The 19,475-nt window shown below is 39.1% G+C and overlaps 1 protein-coding gene across 6 annotated transcripts in view; it reads left to right on the top strand.

Annotated features, from left to right (window-relative positions):
* Window positions 1–19,475, top strand: part of LOC110598732 (uncharacterized) — a 206,102-nt gene that overhangs the window by 1,759 nt on the left and 184,868 nt on the right. For 3 of the 6 annotated variants that reach the window (XR_013435364.1, XM_078040562.1, XM_078040561.1), the window contains exon 1: window positions 369–13,642. The exons of the other annotated variants lie outside the window; for them this stretch is intronic. Coding sequence is in view for 2 of the 3 variants with exons in the window: in XM_078040562.1 (XP_077896688.1) it covers window positions 13,568–13,642 (75 nt within the window). In the remaining variant the exon portion in view is untranslated. Of the gene's footprint in view, window positions 1–368; window positions 13,643–19,475 lie in introns of those variants that run through there. 6 annotated transcript variants of the gene reach the window in all.

Raw genomic sequence — 19,475 nt, 5'->3', positions numbered from 1 at the left:
GCCACGTGAGGGGGTCTGCGGAAGCGCTGGAGCTGAAAGCTGGGGGCGAAGTGCGTAGCAGAGTCGTGACGGGGGCTGACACGCAGCGGCCGGGGCCGCCCCCAGAGCGCGGCGCGGCGGGGTTGGCTCGGCCGCTGGGCCGGGCGCCTCCCACGCAGGGCCGGCGTTCGCGCCGCGGGTGGGTGCGCACTCGCGGGCCGGCTCCCCGGAGACCGTTTCCGGGCGAGGGCCGGGAGCGCGAGCGCGGGCGGGGCCGGGCAGTAAACAAGGTGGCGCCCTCTGCCCTCCCGCCCCCGGCTGCCGTGGCGCGCGGCCGGCGGCGCCCGGAGCGGCGGAGGCGCGGCCGCGGCGCGGGGCAGTGGCGGTGGGGGCGCGCGCGTACCCGCCCGCTCCCCGCTCCCCGGCACCCCCGCGCGCTCCCGCCGCCGGGCCGGCCTCCTCTGTTTTTGTTTTGATGGAGACCGCGTGCAGCTGGCGCGTGTCAAGTCACGTGTTGGGGCGGGAGGGGGCCGGGCGTGAGGAGGGGTCGACGCCCCCGACTGACCCGGCCGCGGCGTCTCCGGGCAGGATCTTCTGGAACTGGTCGCAGTTGGTCCTCGGTGACCGGTATTTGGGTTCGTCGTCACAGCCTCCACGCGGGAGTCGCCCACCCCCACCTCCGAGCTGGACGCTGGTCCGCGCTGATCGACTTAGAAATCCAGGGGACCTCACAGGTGTGTGTTATTAGTGAGGACCTAGAGAAAAATGTCGTTCTTAACCCTGACTGCACTTAAAACCAACCTGAGAGACTTAAACATAATTCTGACACCCAGGCAGTCCCCACATCAACCGAACCCAAATCCAGGTGGGGCCTGGGCAGAGTGTATTTTTAACACTCCCACCCGTGATTCTGATGGATAGTGAGGAGTGAGAACTTAAAGAGGGAAGAGCTGAATGGACTACATAGGGAAGAAATAGTAAAATTAATGAAAGTAATTAGCAGTTACTGATATGTCACCAAGGGGGGGTCCCTCTCTGCCAGGCACTGTAGTTGTCCCTGTTTTACAGCCTGGGAAAGGAAAGCTTAGGAGGTTAGGTGAGAGTTGATCTGGAAGGACACCCTGACTAGTACCCAGGGAGTCCAATCTTGGAGCCTATGCTTTCAATCATGAATCCAGAGTTTAAAATGTACTTTTGCAGGGCCTGGGGATTTAGCTCAGTTGGTACTTTCCCCATGTACTGGTTCAATCCCCAGCACCACAAAACAAAAACTAAAAAACCTACATACCTTTACTTAACTAAGACCACGTGAGTTTTTACACACACATTTCCACTGTTAAGGGTTTGGTCTGGAAAGTTTTACTTGTTTGCAAGGGAGGGATCACTTGGTGAACTCTTTAAGGCCTGCGGTCTCTCTTTTCTAGAAGTATACTGTGAAGAAAGGCAAGAGGATCCCAGTAATTTGAGGAGAATAAATTCCCTGCAAGTATAGTTTTCTGTTTTTGAGTTGAACGTGTGTATAAAACGGAGGGGAGGAGTCCAGAAACTGCAGATGCTTTCCAAGCATTTACATGAGTAGAAGGTGTGGACACGGTGTGGTTTTGGTGGTCACAGGATGGATGTAGCCCCAAAGTGCCATGCAATGTACAGAGTAAGAGAAGTTCTGCCATGAAAGTTTTGGATGGGGGTGGAAATCCCAAAACAAACAAAACAAAACAAACCAAAAACCCAACTTCTTTGGTCTTGAGTAGAAAAAATTCACTTCTCCCCTTGGTTCATTTGTTTCCTCGCCAGGCAAACTCTTGGGGGAACATTGGTGTGTGTGTGGGGTGGGGATGCGTGATTCATTTGTTTTGAAGTGTATTCATTGATATCTCCTCGGGATATTTCAAATAAAACAGAAAACAAGTTTCTCTCTGAAAACAAAGGATTTTAGTTTGTGTTAGTCTGGTACTGTGTCTTTTAAGAATTTTCCTTTCGTTCTTCTGATTGCTATCAAATATTGTTGGTCGTATGGTATATTAGTTATAAAGCGTTAAGAACTGGTTTTCATGTTGTTTGCAGTTTTGGTAAGGGACATTTAAAGGTCTGCCCAAGCAGACCAGACATGAATGTGAGTATCTGAGGTCTGGGTGGGAGTAGGTCACCAGCCTGGGCTCCCTCTCTCCCTCCCATCCCCTTATTACAAGTTTCTTCCAGCCTTGCCAGTCCACGTGGGGTTCATTTGCATAGCTCTGCTTATTTTGCTCTTTCACTTTGGGGTACCTCCTTGAGGAAATTTTCTCTGGTTTCTCCTCAGAAACCATGGAAAAATATCTTCTCCATATCATCTTTATTTCTCCATATCAACCTCATATTTATCCCAGCATATGGTATTTTTCCATGTTGCACACCCCTTTTAAGTTTGGTTCTTTAAAAGGGGCAACAGTGATTTTTTTTTAATCTGTGTGTCACTGTCACAAAACTTTTATTGCATCTGTCCCAATTGAATTTACTTCCATTCAAGTGACGTTATTGGTATTGGTATTTGCTCATGTCACCCATCTTCATTCTGAACTGTTCTCATCTCATCCTTGTCTTTGAACTACTTAGCTAAAAGCACATTCTTACCCAGGATGAGAATACAGTGCTACTGACACTCTTTTAAAAGGAATAGAAAAAAAGGGGGCTGAATATAATGTTTTTCTCTTGTTTTCTAATTTTACTCTTCATCTGCCATTTGGACAGTATGGATTTTCTTGGTGAGATATTCACTGTTGATACTACTTTTCACCTTATTTGGGCAGGAAGAAATGGTACTACATTAACTGCCATAGCAGAGACCACAGATGGTTCATCATATTTCATTAACTGTAATTTTCAGGTTCAATATACAGAGGTATTTGTAGAGCAGCACCATCTTGGAGAGCTTTCTGGGATGATCAAAATGATTTATAAAGCTGCACCACCTAGTTTGTTAGCCTCTAGTCACTTGCAGCCACTAAGCACCTTAAATGCAGCTAGTATGACATAGGAACTGAATATCTGATTGATACAGCTGCTAATGTTTTGGACAGCTCTATTACAGAGGATTTGCTTATTTTTAAATAAGCAACTACTTAACAGATAAACATTTAAGCTAAGATACTCTACCTCTAAAAGAAAGATCTTGATTCATCTTCTAGGGTTCAACACTAATATTTCCCCTTCACAGACCGTATGGTGCTTGCTGAGTGATATTTTTGACTTCTGCAAGGCCAACATTTGTCCCTTCTCTGAGCTGTTCACAAAGTTCGTGTTCCTTTTTCAGGAACACAGTGGGGAGGTTGGGAGTAATTATGATTATGAGCAATTATTTACAAATGGACATGAGCCCTTGTTGTATAAACAAAGTGAAAGTGCTATAAGTTGAATTAATAGTTTAATCAGACTGAGGGGCAGGGACAGTATTTGCCTTGCTGGTCATTGAGTCTCCAGTGCCTAGTGTAGTGTTTGGCACATAGGAATGCTCATAAATATGTGTTGAATCGAATAATGTTCAAGTAATTTTATCCCTGCAGTTTAGCTTCAGAGGGTATATTGTATAGTTGGTGGTATGGCAGGTTCCCTGGAAGTATTGTTTTCTTTTTAGAGTTGAAGAAAAGGCTGAAGGCCAGTAACTACACTGACTCCCCATTTTTTGGAGAAGTGTGACCTCTCCAGGGGCATTGTCAACTCAGTGACTTTGATTTCTTTCCTGTAAGATACATAGCACAAGTTATTACCCTCATTTGATGACAGATTGAAAAATAGTCACAAGAAGATCTGGTGCTCAGGTCATACAGAGTGTTGGAAGTATAAATCAAATTGAAGTCATCATTTCTATTTGTGCACTAGGCCATGATACTTCTTCAGGAAAAATAAAATCACACACTAAACTATGTTAGTTAGAAATTTTGATTTGTAAAATCAAAGGTAATTATATATTTCAATGGAGTCTAAAAGAGGACTGAAAATATTAGCTCTAGAATAGCATGACATTGGGAAAACAGCTTTAGTATGAGGAACAGGAATGGAAACGTTTATTTCTTAAACCTTCAAATCGCAGTCTGAGGTGGTCCTAACACCCAAGTCATAGATTTCCCCACAAGGATATTTAACATGTAAATAGAAACAGATGTTTAATTGTAAGATAACGACTTCTAGACTTTGAAATATTTATAAAAAAGGTATATGATACATCAAACATCTGTTTCTAACAAGAACCCCAAAGCTGAAAATTGTAGATTTTATTAAATTTCATGGTAGTGTGGGGGTGTCAATGTAGGGCAAAAGATGGTTTTTACATTTATTTATTTACTATTGTTTATGTATAATGGGTTGAATTCAGGGGTACTTTATCACCGGGCTACATCTGCAGTTTTTTTTATTTCTCATTTTGATACAGGGTCTCACTAAGTTGCTGAGGCTCACCTAGAACTTGTAATCCTCTGCTTTAGCCTTCATCTGCCACAGCTTGTTCCTGTGACACATGCTGTTTTCCTATCATTCTACCACTACATGTTCACCAACGAAACTAATTTTTTAATAGAGCTCGTAAAACATAACTGGAGGTACATATCTATTGTCAAAGGAAAAAATTGGTCATAGAATACATTCTAAGACAAAATGTGAAGTTTTGAGGGGAGGGACTTCTCTTTTAACCAATTTTTAGTCCATGTGTCCTTTGTGATTACTTTTTGTTGGGGCCAAAAATATAAATAAATAAAACCCCCCAAACAAACTGTCAACCATGTGTCCCATTAATTCCTACTGTTGTCTTTGAAACCAAACCAAAACACAAGGATAACAAGGCAGAGCCCAACACTGCTAATGGCAACAAAAGTTAACCAAGCAAACAAACAAACAAACAAAAAGCCTGTGGGATTTGACTTGTTACTTTTGTGGAGAGCTCAGTCATGTGAAGGCTTTTTTTAGGTATTCCTTGCTAAGTTACATAGGACAAAAAAAAAAAATTATCTGCCCATATGTGAGTATCTAGTAATGTTACTAGAATTAATACTGCAGACAGGGCTGGGATTGTGGCTCAGCGGTAGAGTGCTCCCCTAGCATGGGCGGGACCCAGGTTCGCACCACATAAAAATAAAGGCATTGTATTGTGTCCATCTACACCTAAAAAATAAATATTAAAAAAAAAATACTGCAGACAATCAAGATGTCTCTTGCCCAGAAGATCTGTAGGACCAACTGCTTGGGTTCAGGTGTTTAGTTTAAGAATTACTTTGAAAGGCAGTTGAGAATGGTTTATAATGACTAGCTTTATGGAAAAATTTAAGGAAGTTACTGGCTTCATGTCATTTCTTTCATTTCCGGGGAGTGCAGTTGGATTGGACCAGTGGTTCTTAAGACTTCAGTGTGTATCAATACCACTGAGGGCTTATTGGGCCCCACCCAAAGTTTCTGACTCAGTGGATCTAGGGAGGCTCAAAAATGTGCATTTTTTTTACAGGTTTCCAGGTAATGCTGCTGTTAACTGCTCTGAGGGCTAGGGTTTAAGAACCATTTTATTAGGTAATCTAATGTTCTTTGCCCCTCAACACCCACCCTTTTTCAAGTAGCAGCACCTATCATTGCTTGATTTCTCCAAGGTTATGTTATTTAAATTTTGCTGTGGTAAACTGAGTTTTAAGTTTCTTTTTTATTTATTTATTTATTGTTGTGTTTTGTTTTGGTGCTGGGTATTAAACCCAGGGCCTTGCATACGCTCAGCTACCCAGCCTACATTCCTAGCCCCAAGATTTAGCAGTTTAAAATAGATTTCTTTTAAAACTCCAGTTGGGTATTCCTGCTTAACTAAACAAGTATCCAGTAAAAATATATTAAAATATTAATAATATTGCTAAATGACCAAACTGTTTGCCACTCCCTTAAACTTTTAAAGTTGTATTACATCTAAACATGTGCCTTTTAGTCTTTTAAGATACGGCTACAGAGTATAATGTAGCACATTATATAATTGTGGGCTTACTAAATAAAAGGATTTATGAGAAATAGGTTTTTTTTTTTTTTGTTGTTGTTGTTGTTGAAACTTCATGGGTCCATAGCTGACAGTTGCAGTGTTTAGTCAGACATCTCTTAGGATAACTGCCCCCTGGAAGAGCCATGGTGTTTAGGAAGGAGATGCCCAGAGGGGATGACCTGGACATCAGATATAGTCATTCCCTTTTTATGCATTTTGGAAAATCATATAGCTCTGAAGGACTGGAATCTCTTGGAAGGGGAATGGAGGTACAGGAGACTTGTCTTAAAGCATCCCTCGCATAGCAAGATATGTGTTCAGCAAGGTGGGGCTGGTGGAGAGCCCAAGGCCTGTGAGAGCGCAGGTAGTGCTCTGGAACTGCTGTGTGAAGTCTTGACTCCTAGGGACCAAGAGGCAGGTGGACTCAGGGTCTGAGGCAGTTGAAGCCAGTGGGCTTGACCGTGTATGCTAAGGTGAGTAGATTATTGGAGAGGAAAGATAAGGAAGACTTTGGGGGAGGGGGGACGTGTATAACCTTTTCTGAGAGTAGGGAAATACAACCGAGCAGATGAGGAGTAGGGAATGGGAGGAGAAAGAGGAAATGTTTTAAGTTTTAAAATGTTTTAAAACTTTTAAAAGATGTATTAACTATATCAAGACTACTTTTAATAGCATAGGCTTTTTTGTTAGAAAATAATAAATTAGTGAGTTTTCCTTTTTTATCTCCGATGAGTGTCACCAGATACTATTATTTGACCTATGTCAAGGGTTTTCCAAATCTGTGCCTGGAACTCAGGCAGTGCCTACATTTTTAGATGGCTTTAATAATGGTTAACTTGCTCAAATCAGATTTCTGAAAGGCACATATGATACTTGTTCCTGAGTGTGTTTTAGGGATTAAGAAGCAAACCATTTGGGCAGCATAGGCCATAAAGCTGGGCCAAGGCAGAGACTCGCTGCTTTTCACATCCACATGTTTTAGTTTTGTCTTGAAATTCTGTATTTTTAAGCTGCTTTTATGAAATGGTTGAACCTTAAAACTGTGGAGTTGATGTAGTATGCATGTAATTGATTTTAAACTAGGAATATGAATGGATATAGTTCTAAATTTTAATCTGTTTGTTACTTTGAGAAGAACTGCATATGATTTACTACTGAAGTCTACAAGTTTTTTATTTCATTTTTGGTGGTAGGAATCAAAATGCGGTCAATTCTTGAATCATATCTGTGACATAATCTTAACATCTAAATCTGCGAAGCTGTTTTGAGTTTGAGTGAGTGCTGAGACAACTATGAGCCAATTGTCACTGTGTGGTTCCCTCCCTCTGCCCTCCCTGGGGTTTGACCCTCTGACCCCTTCCTTAAGACCATTAAGAAGTCTCCTATGTTTAGAGAGTTAACATGTTGAAGACACTTAATGTGTATATTTTTTTTTCCTTTTCTCCCAACTCCTGAGGTTTGTTTCTCAGTCAGGCATTTGGTTCTCCTGTTGGCTGCTTTTGACCGAAGTCCCCCATGTGGGTTTCCTTTAATCCTACCTCCACATTTTCCTCCTCCTCTTTTCCTTTCAGAAGTTCTTTTTCTGTTCTTCGGCAATCTTAGTTTGGTGAAAATAGAACTGAGGTGGAATTGTGTTAGTCACCTTTAACAGTGGTTAATGGCTGCTTGAATACTGTGCTGTGTGCTTCAGTCTTTCCATGAATTCTGGTTTTCATTGGCTGTGGGAGTGCGTCTGTACTCCTCTGTAAGATGAGGACATGGATGGAGAAAAATTTTTCTGCTGCTCAGATACTAGATGGAGTTTACTAACATGGTGATAAGGTTGCAGACCCTCATAGGAGCATTGTAAATTTCTGAAGGATGCCTGTGAATGGAAAATGGGGAGATGTTTTTGAGGCTCAGTGTGAGAAGACCCAGGACTTGAACCAGACTGTTTGCAGTGTGGCCAGCCCTCCTCCTTCTGGAGTTAGAGTGGGTTGCACAGGCACCTTTCTGCCTACTATTGCCATCTGTCTTGAGGCCACACCAGTCCAATCTGAACCCACCACTTGGGAAAAGTTGCCCGCCCTTTTTTTAATATTTATTTTTTAGTTGTAGTTGGACACAATACGTTTATTTCATTTATTTATTTTTATGTGGTGCTGAGGATTGAATCCAGGACCTCACTCCTCGCTCGTACTAGGCGGGTGCTCTACTGCTGAGCCACAACCCCAGCCCAAGTTGCCCATCTTGACCCACTCGACTTGGAACATTCTGCTGCCTTTCATCTCCCAGCAGGAGGCAGCCTTCTTCTATAGACATCCTTTCAGTGGTGGTATTTAAACCACTTGGGGAGTTTCTGGGAACTTGCTTAGCACTGGAACTACCATGTGCATGTGTGCATGCACACACACACACACATACACACACACAGAGATATTTCTCTTGCACAGTTGTACATGGCCTGTGACCTTGAGTGCTTGTGTCCTGTTCCGAGAGGAGTTTTTGTTAGAAGGCATTGAGAATATTTTTGTTATGTTCACAACTATGCCAGGCTGCTTATCTCTCCACTGTCAAGGCCAGTGGCAGTTGTTTTTGCTTTCTGATTTATATTGATGTATTATGCAGTCATTGCACATACTGTTGTTTTTTAAAAAATTTGTGATTAGTTTTTGTTTCCAAAGAGTTTAATTATTGCTGTGCTAAGATCATTTAGTAATCCTTTTCCTCAGTATGATTCTATTTCTTTAACTTTTCCTATTTTGTAGCTTTTCAGAATTTTATTATACTACTTTATATAGGCTCTATCACAGAAGAATAGTGATGGCTCTTCAATCTTAGTATTTCTTGCCTGAAAATGCAGATATTTGGTAGGAACAAGTGAAATATATGTGTGTGTACGTATGTTGTATTATATATATACACACACACACACACACACACAGGTAGATATATATATTATATGAATGCCATCATAGCTTTTTTGGGGGGATTTTATCTTTGAAATATGTAATTTACGCCTTTTAGTTTGTGAAGTTTCTGTGCTAATGTATGTATATGCTTCTCCTATTTTCATGGGAAGAGATACCAAAATTTCCCTTTGCTCCCACTCTAAATTGAGATTCCTTCTGTTGCTAATTTAATTCTTTTTGAAAAGGAACAGAAGGGTTTACCTTTTGCCATTTTATCTCTATTACTGCCTAAAAAGCAGTTTGCAACAAGGACTTTATAGGCTTAATGAGTGAATCAGTACCCTCATTTAATCATTCTATATCATCTGCAGAATATTTTCTAGATTCATGTTTTTCAGAAAGATCAGAACTGGAGATGTAACTCAGTGGTAGAGAATGTGTTTAGCATGCGTGAGGCCCTGGGTTCCATCGCCAGCACCACAAAAAATAAATCAAAGATTTGGGATTCCAAAAAGTGGAATTGCTCTAAAACTTTCTAAAGATCACCCTTGTAGTAACTGCAGAGTGTTTGCTCTTGTGTGTGGGACATAGTGGCAGCATGATATCCTGGGATCATTCTTGTCCCAGTGGTTACAGCCCCTTAACCCAGACAGCAGCCCTACATTCTTGTGGAAAGCCACAGTGGCATCCGGAGAGTCTACTGGAAGTGCCTGTGTTCTGACGGTATTTTTGTTGTTATTGGAGGGCAGTGTTTGTTTTCAAGCAAGGACTTGGAATTTTATAAGTATACATATCATTTGCTAAACACATTTTCCCACCAGCATGCTCTTTTGGAGTAAGAGACCTGAGTAAGAGACCTAAGCACTGGCAAGATTCCTCAAGAGAACATGCAGAGTCGTGGATGTTACAGGTAAACCATCCAGCATATTTTGGTTTGTGGACTCTGGGTTACTTTTCAAGTGTTAGAATCTTCCTGATCCAGAATTGAAGGCTAAAAGCAGACACAAGTAAACATGTTCCTACTGGGTAAACTTTCTGTTCAAATCTAAACAAAAAGAAAACAAAAACCTTAAAAGTATCTGAACTCTATCTGAAAGTTCTGTGGGATGTTGCTCTGCCCTCGGTGCTGGCAGCCAGTTTGGGGGCATTCCTCTCCTCATTTATTCTCTATTTTTTCTTTTGCAGTACCAGGGATGAAACCCAGACGTGCTAGGCAAGCGCTCTGCCACTGAGCTGTATTCCCACTTGTTCTTTTTCTTCTTCCCTCACTTGGTTTCCCAACTTTTTTTCTTTGTTTTTTTTTTCCCCCTGTTTCTTCTGTTCTCCTTTCCCTTTGGCTTTTGTATTGATGGCCTAATAACAACCTACCTTTTTTAGCCTAATGACAGTCCTAAGCTAAAGACAACTTTTACTCTGATGTTGAAGATTGAAGTCTGTGAAACTCTATAAAGGTACAAAGTATTTCTGAAGAGTTTAGTGTTTATGTAACAGTTTCATGTCCAATGTAATATTCATGTGAAATGTAGAGTTCCAAGGTCTTTTGAATGTTTCAGTAGGTATTCCAATAGGTTCAGATGAAGTTTGAAGGCCACTCTGCCAAAATTTAGGTAATAGTAATCATGTAGATAATGAATTTCAGGATTTTTTTTTTATGTATTTTTTGTGGTACTGAGGATAGAATCCAGGTGTAGTTCACATCTAGCTACATCCCCATCCTGTTGTTTAAATTTTAGAGAGAATCTCCCTAAATTGCCCAGACTGGCTTTGAATCTGGCATCATCCTGTCTCAGTCTCCTAGAGTCAATAAGATTACAGGCCTATGCCACCATGCCCAGCTAGGATTCTTTCTATTTATGAAAATCTTCATAAACAAAAAAATCATTTGGATTACACTAATGTTTTTTAAGTTGCTTAAACTGTAAGAGTTTGGTTTCAAAATGTAATAGTCAAATTTGTGTTAAATAGGAACTATGATTTGTGCCATAAGCAAGGATCATAGAATAGTCTAACTTCAGAGATAATTGAATTCGGTCTTGTTTGATAGATGAGACAATTTACTTAAATTTGCATACCTGGTTAGTAGCATAATTGACTACAGTTAGATGTTCCCCTCCTTATCCATTGTGCTTTTGGAGCAGAGGGTCAAAGTTAGGAGATTTAGATATAAAATTGGCAGAACAGCATGAGAAGAGCATTTGAGATGTTGGAATAGGGGTTTAGACTCTTTGGAATTGAATTATTGGAAGGTTGTATTTGAGGGTGCCTCCCAAGTCTATGATGTGGCCAGAGGTGGAAAAAAATTAGAGAGATTTAGCTGCTGCTTGTTGTGTATTAGTGCAGTTTATTAGTGTTTTATCTTCAGTAGATCTCATTCCTATTTTTTAGTAGAGAGCATTCTTATTCTGAAATTTTTTGGTAGAAAAGACGGATGCCACAGTTAAGAAGGATAGGAAAGGGGCCTAGGGTTGTGGCTCAGTGGTAGAGCACTTTCCTAGCATGTGAGGGACACTGGGTTCAATTCTCAGCACCACATATAAATAAATAAAATAAAGGCCCATCAACAACTAATAAAAATATTTTTAAAAAAAAGAAGGATAAGAGACTTAAGATGCATTAATAGTACTAGAAAAAGCTGGGTGCAGTGGTGCATACCTATAATTCTAGCAACTAAGGAGGCTGAGGCAGGAGGATTGCAGATTTGAGGCCAGCCTAAGTAATTTAGCAAGGCTAGTAAGTTAGTGAGAACTTATCTCAAAAGAAAAACTAAAAAGGGGTGGGATTGTAACTGAGTGGTAAATTACCCCTGGGTCCAATCCCCAGTACCAACCAAACAAACAAAGCATTGGAGAAAAGCCCAGGAGACTGGAGATGTTCTCTGAGAAGATATCATAGTGAGTTTTGAGACCTGCTTCCCATTGTTCAGGAATATAGCCTGCCTTTAACTGTTTAAAATAGCCCATTATTCATTAAATACTTCCTTTTCAGTGGTGGGGGTGCTGGGGATTGAATACAGGTGTGCTCTACCACTGAGCTCCACCTCCAGATCTTTTTAGTTTTTTTTTTTTTGAGATAGATTCTTACTAAGTTGTTGAGACTGGCTTTGAATTTCAGGTCCTCCTGCATCAGCCTCCAAAGTCACTGGGATTATGGGCATGCACCACCATGCCGAACATCAGTAAATACTTTTTTGGAACACACCTGTCATGCGCCTAGCATTGAACCAGATCCTGTGGGTATTACAAAAGAATTGCTCATCTAGGGCTTTTTGTCTACGGTATAGTCATTTCCTCTCTAGTGGGGTTCTCAGTGCACAGGCCATGAAATGGGAGGTTCAGTGAATGTCTGAGAGCCCCAAAGGGTGTTGTAGGCAAGAAGAGAGAAGGGAGGACCACGGCAGTAGGGGAACATCCAAGAACCATGACATTTAAGCAGTTTGAAGGACTGGTAGTTAAGAACAGCTGAAGAACAGGTGCACATTTCCCTTGGGGAGAGCTCAGGGATATGGCTGGGCAAGGTTAAGATTTAGGCTCAGGAGTTGGGAAAAGAACATTTTACGGTGTAAGGTGCACCCAAGGAGAATCCCTTGGAAATACCACGGAGTATTTATTGTAAGCACTTAAAACTTTAGAAAAATAATACTGTAAAGACCTGTATACCCTTTATCCAGATTCACCAGTAGTTACCATTTCACCATACTCACCCACATTCATGCTCTGGGTGGGTTTCCAGAACATGTAAACACAATGTGGCAAGGTTATACATTTATATCACTGGCCTCACTCACTACTTGAGTGCTAGCTGCAGACATCACATTTCACTTTTAAACCCTTGCTAAGGAGGACTTACCTTCACAGGTGCAACAGTTACAGCACCCAAGCAGCTTCATGTTGCTGCTGTAATATGGCTTAACATAGAGAAAATGTTGAAATTTGGGGAAGGTGTATTTTTTTTTAAATTTAAATCAAAGCAGACTAATTTGGCACAATATATATTGAATGAATTGGTGGGACCAGAGACTAGAACCACAGAAACCAGGTTATACATATTTAAAGAGTCATATGTAGCTATAAAAATAGAAGCAGCTCATTGTATCCTGATATGCTTTCTTATTTAAGATAAATTCTTAAGGAAGAGCAAGGCAAAGGAGAATGTGCAAGAGAATTTATAAACATTTGCATATAGAGGGTTGTAAAATCTCTGGAAGGATAGAAAATGAATTATAGCATCTCATGTCTTTAAGAGAAAGAATTAGGTATTTGGGGGACAAGGAGGTTTTTCCTGAATACCATTTTTTACCTTTTGAATTCTGTTTTACTTTTTGAATCTTGTAATTATGTTACTTTAAAAACATAAACAGTAGATAAACAGGTATAGACTTATTATGATTATTATTAGTTTTGTAGTGTGCAGAATATTTCTTATTGTATCCTAAACAAATTTAGAGGAGATGTGAAGCTAAGAAGATGGAGGAAAATTTTTATTTTCTCAGTTTTATAAGGTGTCCTAGTCCATCAGGGCTGCTGAAAGAAACTACCACACATAAGCTGAAGGGCTTATGAACAACATAAATGTATTTTTCACATTTCTAGAGCCTGGAAGCCCCAAATAAAGCACAGTTAGCCTCCCTGTCTGGTGAGTGCTAGCTTCCTGACTCATAGATGGCTCCTTCTTGCTGTGTCCTCAAGGTGGCAGAGAGGAAAGGAATCCCAGAGTCCTATTCATGAGTGCTCCACTCTTGTCACCTCATCTAGTCTGCATTACCCCTCAAATCTTAATCATCTTACTACCATCAAAGGTAAGTTTCAACGTAGGAATTAGATGTTGACACAGCATTCAGTCCATAACAAGGGAAATTTGCTGTTTGTAGAAAGAATTCTTAGTGTAGGAAGGTATTTTTGGGGGAGCTGCTAATGGGGAGGGAGATTTGAATGGGCTGATACCCAGAAAGTCATAGAGAAAATGTTGAAATTTGGGGAAATAAAGAAAGGAAGAGGAAAGCACAAAGGAAGATCTTAGAGTTTTTTTTATATTTATATATTTATATATCCTCTTGTAGAAAGGGGTAAGTCTATCTTCCTCTAAAAGCAAAGAATTTTGTAGTTTGTTTTATTTATTTATTTTTTGTAGTGCTTAGGGGATTGAACCTAGGGCCTTGTGCATGTGAGGCAAGCACTTAACCAACTGAGCTATATCCCTAGCCCTATAGTTTTATTTTAGCTGAAAAGTATAGAAGATGGCAAATGGGACTCAGTTTACATTGAAGATGTAGTGATACTAATTTGATATTGAGGTAATTAGTATTTTTAGAAAACATAAAATAAACATTTAGCAACAAGTGGGTACTTTCCCTTTTTTTTGGAAGACATATTCTCGGGTTTCACTGAAGATTATGTGAAGGTCTTAAAAGAAAACCTTATCAACCAGGCATTGTGGTGCATACCTGTATTCCCAGTGACACAGGAGGATCACAAATTTCAAGTCATCCTCAAGAACCCTCAGCAACTTAGCAAGACCTTGTCTCAAAAATGAAAAGAGCTAGGAATGTAGCTCAGTGGTAAAGTACTCCTGGGTTCCAGTCCCTGTAACCCCTCCCCTGCATTCCAAAAAAAGAAAGGAAAACCTTATTAAATAAATACTAGAATGTTATGTTATTAGTAAATTATTTATGCATTATAGCAATTTGTCTATATGATAATTTTTATACATGGTCAACCCTTGCTATCTGTGGGTTCCTTACCCATGGATTCACCAACATGGATAGGATATACCTGGAAAAAAAAGAGTCACATCTCTACTGAACTTTGACTTTATTTCCTAAACAACATAGTAGAACAGCTGTTTATATCACATTAGGTATTATAAGTAATCTAGAGATGATTTAAGTACATAGGAGGATGTATAGAGAGAATATGCAGATATTAGGCCTGGGTATGTGTTTGGTACTGGGTTTGAACCCAGGGGTGCTCGACCACTGAGCTATGTCCCAAGCCCCTCTTTTCTTGTGAGACAGGGTCTTGCTAAGTTGCTGAGGGTCTTACTAAGTTGCCCAAGATCAAACTTGGGATCTTCCTGCATCAGCAACTGGGATTATAGGTGTGCACCACTGTTCCTGATTTTAGGCTGTGCTATATAAGAGACTTGAGCATCCATGTTTTTTGGTATTGGGGGTTCTGTAACCAATCCCCTATGGATACTGAGGGACAGCTGTAATTATATAGTGAACTTCTAGGGTATTCGAATCCTTTAAATTACTCTTTTTGAGCATTTTGAGATAATGTTGCATGAAAAGCTAATTTTAGAGTTAACTCAGCCACAGTTTATTTTCTGTTTTCATGTGACTAACACAAAGTTATTGATTGGTTCTTAGTTCCTCTTCTCTTGAAAGCCACTGTTAATCATTTGAGTGTTGAATTACTCCAGTGTCCCGTTAGTGATCTTGTGGTTAATGAAGACAGATGGTTCACTTATAGATGCTTCTGGAAAGTTAACATTTCAACACTGATTGCTCAGGCAGGCTTTCAAAAGGAGAGGAACCCAGTACTGTTTCATCAAGAGGCCCAGGTGTGACTTTGCTAGAAAAGAGATTGATTTTATCAGTTCCTTCAGGGTTGGTGGGCATCTGTGAGACTACAGGAGTCTAGCCAAGCCATGAAAGCTTATGGGAGATGAAGTACTCCATGTTCACGTGCAGTAGAAGATGCTCTGTGGCTTGTTGAAGATTGCTGTGGGGTTTAGAGGGGCAAGAATTGAATATTCTCAATGGACATTTCCATCAAAGAGAATTTAATCTCTAGAGAGCTCTTTGCATTCAGAGGCCATTCTGCCTAAGAAACTGGGGCCAGTGGTCTGAAATCAGAACTTCTTTATGGTAGTATGGTGCTGGATTCTTCTAGTTCACTTTGAAATCTGTTTCTAAAACCCCATAGTTGTATGTTAGATATGTTAGAATATAATTGAGAAATAATGATGTGTTGGGCACTTGGATAAAATGTTTTTCTTCTATATTCCTTTTAATCTTTTCAATAACAACTCTAGGAGGTACAAATTATCATTTTCATTATATGGGAGAAAAAAAGTCAAAGCTTAGGAAAGTTTAGGGCTCAGACCCCCAAATAAAGAGCCTCACACAGCCTGCCTCTAGAGAAGGCTACTATGCAGAAAGAGTTTTTTTTTTTTTTGCATGTTTCAGCTTATTTCTGTTTGTGTTTTTCTTGAAATGTAGCATGGTTGTTTTTGGGACACCTCTTTCAAATGTATACTTAGGGAATAAAGTTATTGTTAATATATTTAAGCTCTCCTAGTTTTTTTTTGAAGATTTCTGATCTTATCTATTTTATGATAATTGTGAATAGCTTCATTTAGAGGATAGCCATTAAAAAATGATGTTTGCCAAAATGATGTTTTACCCAATTTCACATTAACATTTTCTCTGTTTATTATTTGTGTGTGTTCTCTTATTCTCTCCATATTTCTGGGTATTTGTTTTCTTTTTTTCTGAACCATTTGAAGATACCATAGCCCTTTGTTCCATAATATTTCATGTATATTTTCTAAAAATAAGAATATTCTCTTAAGTTATTACTTCATGGATTTATATTGTTTAAGTATTTCCATTTAAACCGCTATTCATGATGTGATTTTGTCAGTTGATGTAATAATAAAGTCTTTAATAACATTTCCCCCTTGGGTCTATATAAAAGTCTCAGATCTAACATCTTTTAATCTGCAATATTTCTATATGTCTAGGTCTTTTGTCAGATTGACATTTTTTAAAAACATAGTACTAGTCTGTTAAAAAAATAATAGGAAGTTCCTCATTTTTGTGTTTGTCAGCTGTTTCCTCATCTAATGGATTGATTCAAGGTTATACATTCTCATAGGATACTGCATAGGTAGTGTTGTGTGTCTCAGGCTGTGACATCTGGAAGCACATGCTGGCCATCTGTCCCTCTCTGGTTATGCTAATTTTGATCACTGGGCAAGGAAGGTGTCAGTCTGATTTCTCCACTGTATAATTAGTGTGTTTTGTTCCTCTTGTGCAACAGTAAGTTGTATATAGGAAGACACTCTTAACAAGCAAATATTCCTCACTTATTTTCCTATTTACTATTAGTATATTTTATGGATTCCTATCCCCTCATGGTTTCATAAGGTGCTTAATTATTTTTGCTTAATTACCATTTAGCCAGTGGTAGCTCCTTTAAGCTGGCTTGTTTTTCTTTGTGTCAAGTACCCATTGGTTTTTGTTGTTATTGTTACTGTTTTTTTGAGCTCTCCTGATATTCAAGGCCCACCCCCAACTTCTTTCTTTGCAGTGCTAAAGATAAAAACCAGGGTCTCACATATCTAGATAAGTATTTTACCAGTGAGTAATGCAGTACCCTCAGTCCCATTATGGATTATTTTGTAACTACCTATCCCAGCTCTGGAAACAACCATTTCTTTGAGCCACCTGGATTCTTTTTTTTTGGGAGAATGGTATTAGAAACCCTTTGAGCAGACAGAGCTAGGACATGTGTGTGTGTGTGTGTGTGTGTGTGTGTGTGTATACATGTACACACAAGTCAAAGTATATGTATACATAAGAACATGTGCATACAGATATGCAGTTATACATATTTTAGGAATAATGTTTTCACATAGTGGGTGACTTTTGAAGAGGTTATAGTCTCATTGTCCTATTTTTGCCATCTGACATTTGCTTTAAATATGTAATAAACTTTTGGGAATAGGAGTTGTCATTTCAGCCAGGGGTGGATTTGTTTATTCATATTTAGGAAAACTACTGTCAGGTAAGTGGAAATGAATCCTTTAACACCTTCACATCTAGTTATTCTCATTTAACATCATTTCACAGTTACTCATTTTAAAACTTAAAACATTACAGCATAATGTTGTTCTGCAAAATCCATATTGTGCATATGTATAGTCTAAAGAACAATAAAATTGAACATTGATCTCCTTTAAGAAATAGCATTTTGCTAGTCCCTTTGCAGCCTCATGAAAACCCCTTGTCAGGGTCCTCCTCTCTTCTCCTTTGCAGTTAACAACTATCCTCAAATTTGTATTATTAATTTCTTCACTTTTCTTTAATTTATTAATTTAATTCTGAATTACATATCTAAATATAACAAAGGTTTTTGCTTTGCCTGTCTTTGACCTTTATGTAAACAAGACACACTGAATTTATTCTTCCATTTCTTCCTTATCCTTTTAAAAAATTATTTATATTTTTAGTTATAGATGGACACAATATCTTTATTTTATTTATTTATTTTTGTGTAGTACTGAGGATTGAACCTAGTGCCTCACATGTGCTAGGCAAGTACTCTACCACTGAGCCGCAACTCCAGTCCCTCTTTCTTTTTAATGTTTTTTAATCAACATTAAGATTTTAGTATTTAATGATGTTGATGTGTGTAGCTGTAGTGCATTCATTTTCATTGATGTATAGTTTTCCACTGTGTGAATATGCCACAGTTTCTCTTTTTGTTTGCTAATATTTCCTTTGTGAACAAGAGTTCCATGAACACTTCTTAAAACTTGCCTCCTGGAGGACCCCCTCATAGTTTCTTGAGACTCTATTATTTGGCTTGGGCTATAGCTCAGTAATAGAGCACTAACCTAGCATGCACAAGGCCCTGGGTCTATCCCTAGCACACCACACACACACACACACACACACACACACACACAGTTTTCTACAGAGAAAAATAATTTCATAAACTTCCATCTTAATGAGCTAATGTTAACACGAGATTACTGGTATGGAATTATGGACTTAAGCTAATTTGTATTAAATGAAGTCTATTGATCTCAAGTTCTGTCTTGAACATTTGAGAAATCACAAAAAACATAAAACATAAAAGATAGTAACCTCCCATAATATTGTCAGTTTATTTTAGAACTATAAAACTGGGGTATAAAATTTTTGTTTTAATCTTCTGATCCTGTCTTCTCCTTTCCCACCTCCCAAATCCCAACTCCCAAATCCCTACTTAGGAGTAATTTATCACTATTATCAATATGTATACTTTTCATCTTTTATTTAGAAAAGTAATCTCTTTATGTTTGTATGTAACTTTTTAAAGAATAGCTACTGAAAATCAATACCACACCTTGATTTTTTCTCACACCAGTCAAAATGGCAGACATCAAGAATAAAAACAATAATAAATTCTGGAGAGGATGTGGAGGAAAAGGAACACTAAATTTAGTATAACTCCTGTGGAAATCTGTATGGAGGTTCTTTTGAGAAAGTTTAGGGATGAATCCACTATATGATCCTGCTACACCACTTCTTAATATTTACCTTAAAGAATTAAAGTCATTGTACTGCAGTGATACATGCATAGCCATGTTTATAGCAGCAGAAGTCATAATAGCCAACTATGGAACCAGCCTAGGTGTCCATGTGGATGAATGGATAAAGAAAATGTGGCATACATCCACAGTGGAGTTTTATTCAGCCATAAAGAAGAATGAAGTTATCATTTGCAGAAAAACAGATGGAACTTGAGAATATTGTGAAATAAGCCAAATTCACAAAGTGAGGGTTCATATATTTTCTATCATGTGGAAGCTGGAGAGGAAAAAGGAAAAGAAATATGTTGAGTTAGAATCTCATG

Source organism: Ictidomys tridecemlineatus, chromosome 2, assembly GCF_052094955.1.
Source record: "Ictidomys tridecemlineatus isolate mIctTri1 chromosome 2, mIctTri1.hap1, whole genome shotgun sequence".
Lineage (NCBI taxonomy): Eukaryota > Metazoa > Chordata > Mammalia > Rodentia > Sciuridae > Ictidomys > Ictidomys tridecemlineatus.
This window is presented reverse-complemented; position numbering and strand designations above follow the sequence as displayed.